Source organism: Poecilia latipinna, unplaced genomic scaffold (genome assembly GCF_001443285.1).
Source record: "Poecilia latipinna isolate Pla-1442-1.1 unplaced genomic scaffold, P_latipinna-1.0 Scaffold2808, whole genome shotgun sequence".
NCBI lineage: Eukaryota > Metazoa > Chordata > Actinopteri > Cyprinodontiformes > Poeciliidae > Poecilia > Poecilia latipinna.
The window spans coordinates 1-2,299 of NW_015115424.1; the positions used below are offsets into that span (position 1 = coordinate 1).

The window sequence follows — 2,299 nt, forward strand, 5'->3', positions numbered from 1 at the left end:
CCATGACCGTATCACTCTTACATGTGGGACACGCTCCAGTGGCTTGAGAGTGATGAGGATGATTGCAGACAAAACTACTGAGGAATGTAAGCGTGGCTGGGGAATCCCCAGAGAATCTTCCTGCAACATTGAAGATGCTTACCCAACTGACACCGGCGAATACTGGTGTGAATCTGAACAAGGAGAACGAAGCAACAAAGTCAATCTCACTGTTACTGGTAATGGACATGCATCTTGTTTGAATTTACTCTAAGGTTATTTTAACCCCTTTAAGTTAGTATAACTCTTATAAAATGGTTTTCATTTCAGATAAAACCGTGATCCTTGAGAGTCCTTCATATCCTGTCTTTGAGGGACAAAATGTGACACTTGGTTGTTCCTACAAAGAACCATATGGCAAATCCACGTCAGACTTTGATGCTGAGTTTTACAGAGATGATGTCTTCATTGGGAGAGAGAAACCAGGGAAAATGATCATAGAAGCAAAGGAAGGTTTCTACAAGTGTCGCCATCCTTTTAAAGGAGAGTCACTGAAGAGCTGGCTGGAAGTGAGAGGTGAAGATCGACTGCTTTGTTTCATTCAGGCTGTCAGAACTGAGTTACCTTTAAGAAAAGGTGGATTTTGGTTAAAATTTTAAACAAAATAGGCAACTGCCTATGATTCACCACAATCTCCAAAGCGTTGCCTACAAAACACACGCTAAAGAAACCTGTTTTTCTTGGTTATATTATTTTATTTAAGTAAATAATAATTTGAACATGAATGTTCTGACAGAAGTAACGTTAATTATCCTGTAATAATGTTCTAAAACTATGAGATAAAATGCAGTAGATGTTTGTTTTCAGTTTATGTCAAAAAGACACTCCAACAAAGTCTTTTAATAAAATTGTAATTTACCAATAGATGATTATTGGCACTGATATTTTCATGCCCTGATCCTACAAATACATAACATATTAAGTTCAGCTTATCACTTTAATTCAATTCAGTTCAGTTTATTTATATTTGTCTTAATGTCGTTTCAAGGCACTTTATAAAACACAATTTCAGTTCAATCATGCAGACATACCTATCGACCCTAGCTGTCAAACTATATGGTTTGCTCAATTAATTATTGAAAACCGTTTAAAAAGTTTCTATCCAGCAGGTTTCCTTAGACGTTTACAGGCCAGTAAAGGTTAAAACCTCTGCAGATCCCAACAATCTTCAAGTTGCCTTGTTGTTGTTGCTCCAGCCTGAATCAGAGACTGATTCATTACAGACTGACTGCATTCAGGTCTGTTGGAGTAAAGATGCATCTAAAGGCTGCAGAGCTGCAGCTCCTGAGGTCTGGACTTCAGCACTTCTGGTGGACAATAACTTGCTGGATGAACCTGATTCTGGTTCTTCCTTTTTGTATTGTGACTGAAAGTTTTATAGCAATCGTTTTCCATAAATTAAATAAAATATTTATTTATTTTTTTGCTTGCAGCTAGAGTTCCCCAAGCAGAAGTTTCTCCTCCTTCTCCTCCTTCTCCTCTTTCTCCTCCTCCTGGTCCCGATGTTCCTTGGATCAGAGTGATTAGTTTCATTCTGCTCTTCATCCTCTACACCATCATACTAATCTTGTGTGTTTACACATACCGTAAATGGGCTCGAGGTGAGTTTTACCATCCTATCCAATGGAAAATTATTGTGAAAATGTTTTCTGTCTGAATTTAACAAAGGCTGTTATTTCTGCTCCTTTTATCCTGGGATATTCCTGTTTTACTGAAGCTACACTAAAATAAAAGTAATTTTTGGAAATTGCATCTTTTAATGAAAACAAATGGATTCTTAAACATCAAACTCTCTTAATGGGATGTAAATATTGGCTTGTACTCTTTTGACCACTGGTCAGTAAGTCTTTACTTTCTGCTCCTCTAAGTGAATCTGATAAATTTAGAGCAGCTGGAGGATTTGGCAATGTGGACACAGAGATGAGTCAGAGGAAGAGCGAGGAAGAACAAGGTTTTTCAAAATAAAGCGAGCGTGATTCTGGTCAAAGTAACATTTATTTAATCAGAGCAATACATAACTTATATACCAAGTTTTATTTATATATTTTGACTATGTTATGTTATTACAGCTGTGAATATTGATCCCAGTTATCAAACATTATGGGAAGCTCAGTTTATTGTTGAAATAGTTTTCTATCTCTCTCACACATTCCTACAAACACCCTGTGACCCACCACTTCCTCTGCTCCAGACTGAGCTGCACTGAATGAAATTCATTGTTTACACAATGAGGATAAAGACATTCTGATTCAGATCATTA

At 37.0% G+C, this 2,299-nt stretch overlaps 1 protein-coding gene across 1 annotated transcript in view; it reads left to right on the forward strand.

The window, feature by feature from the left end:
• Positions 1-10: 10 nt before the first annotated feature.
• The window catches only part of LOC106939227 (uncharacterized), a 6,887-nt gene continuing 4,598 nt past the window's right edge, over positions 11-2,299 (forward strand). The window contains exons 1-3 of the mRNA XM_015021564.1: positions 11-218; positions 310-555; positions 1,473-1,640. Coding sequence (XP_014877050.1) covers positions 53-218; positions 310-555; positions 1,473-1,640 — 580 coding nt within the window. The 5' untranslated portion in view covers positions 11-52. The remainder of the gene's footprint in view (positions 219-309; positions 556-1,472; positions 1,641-2,299) is intronic.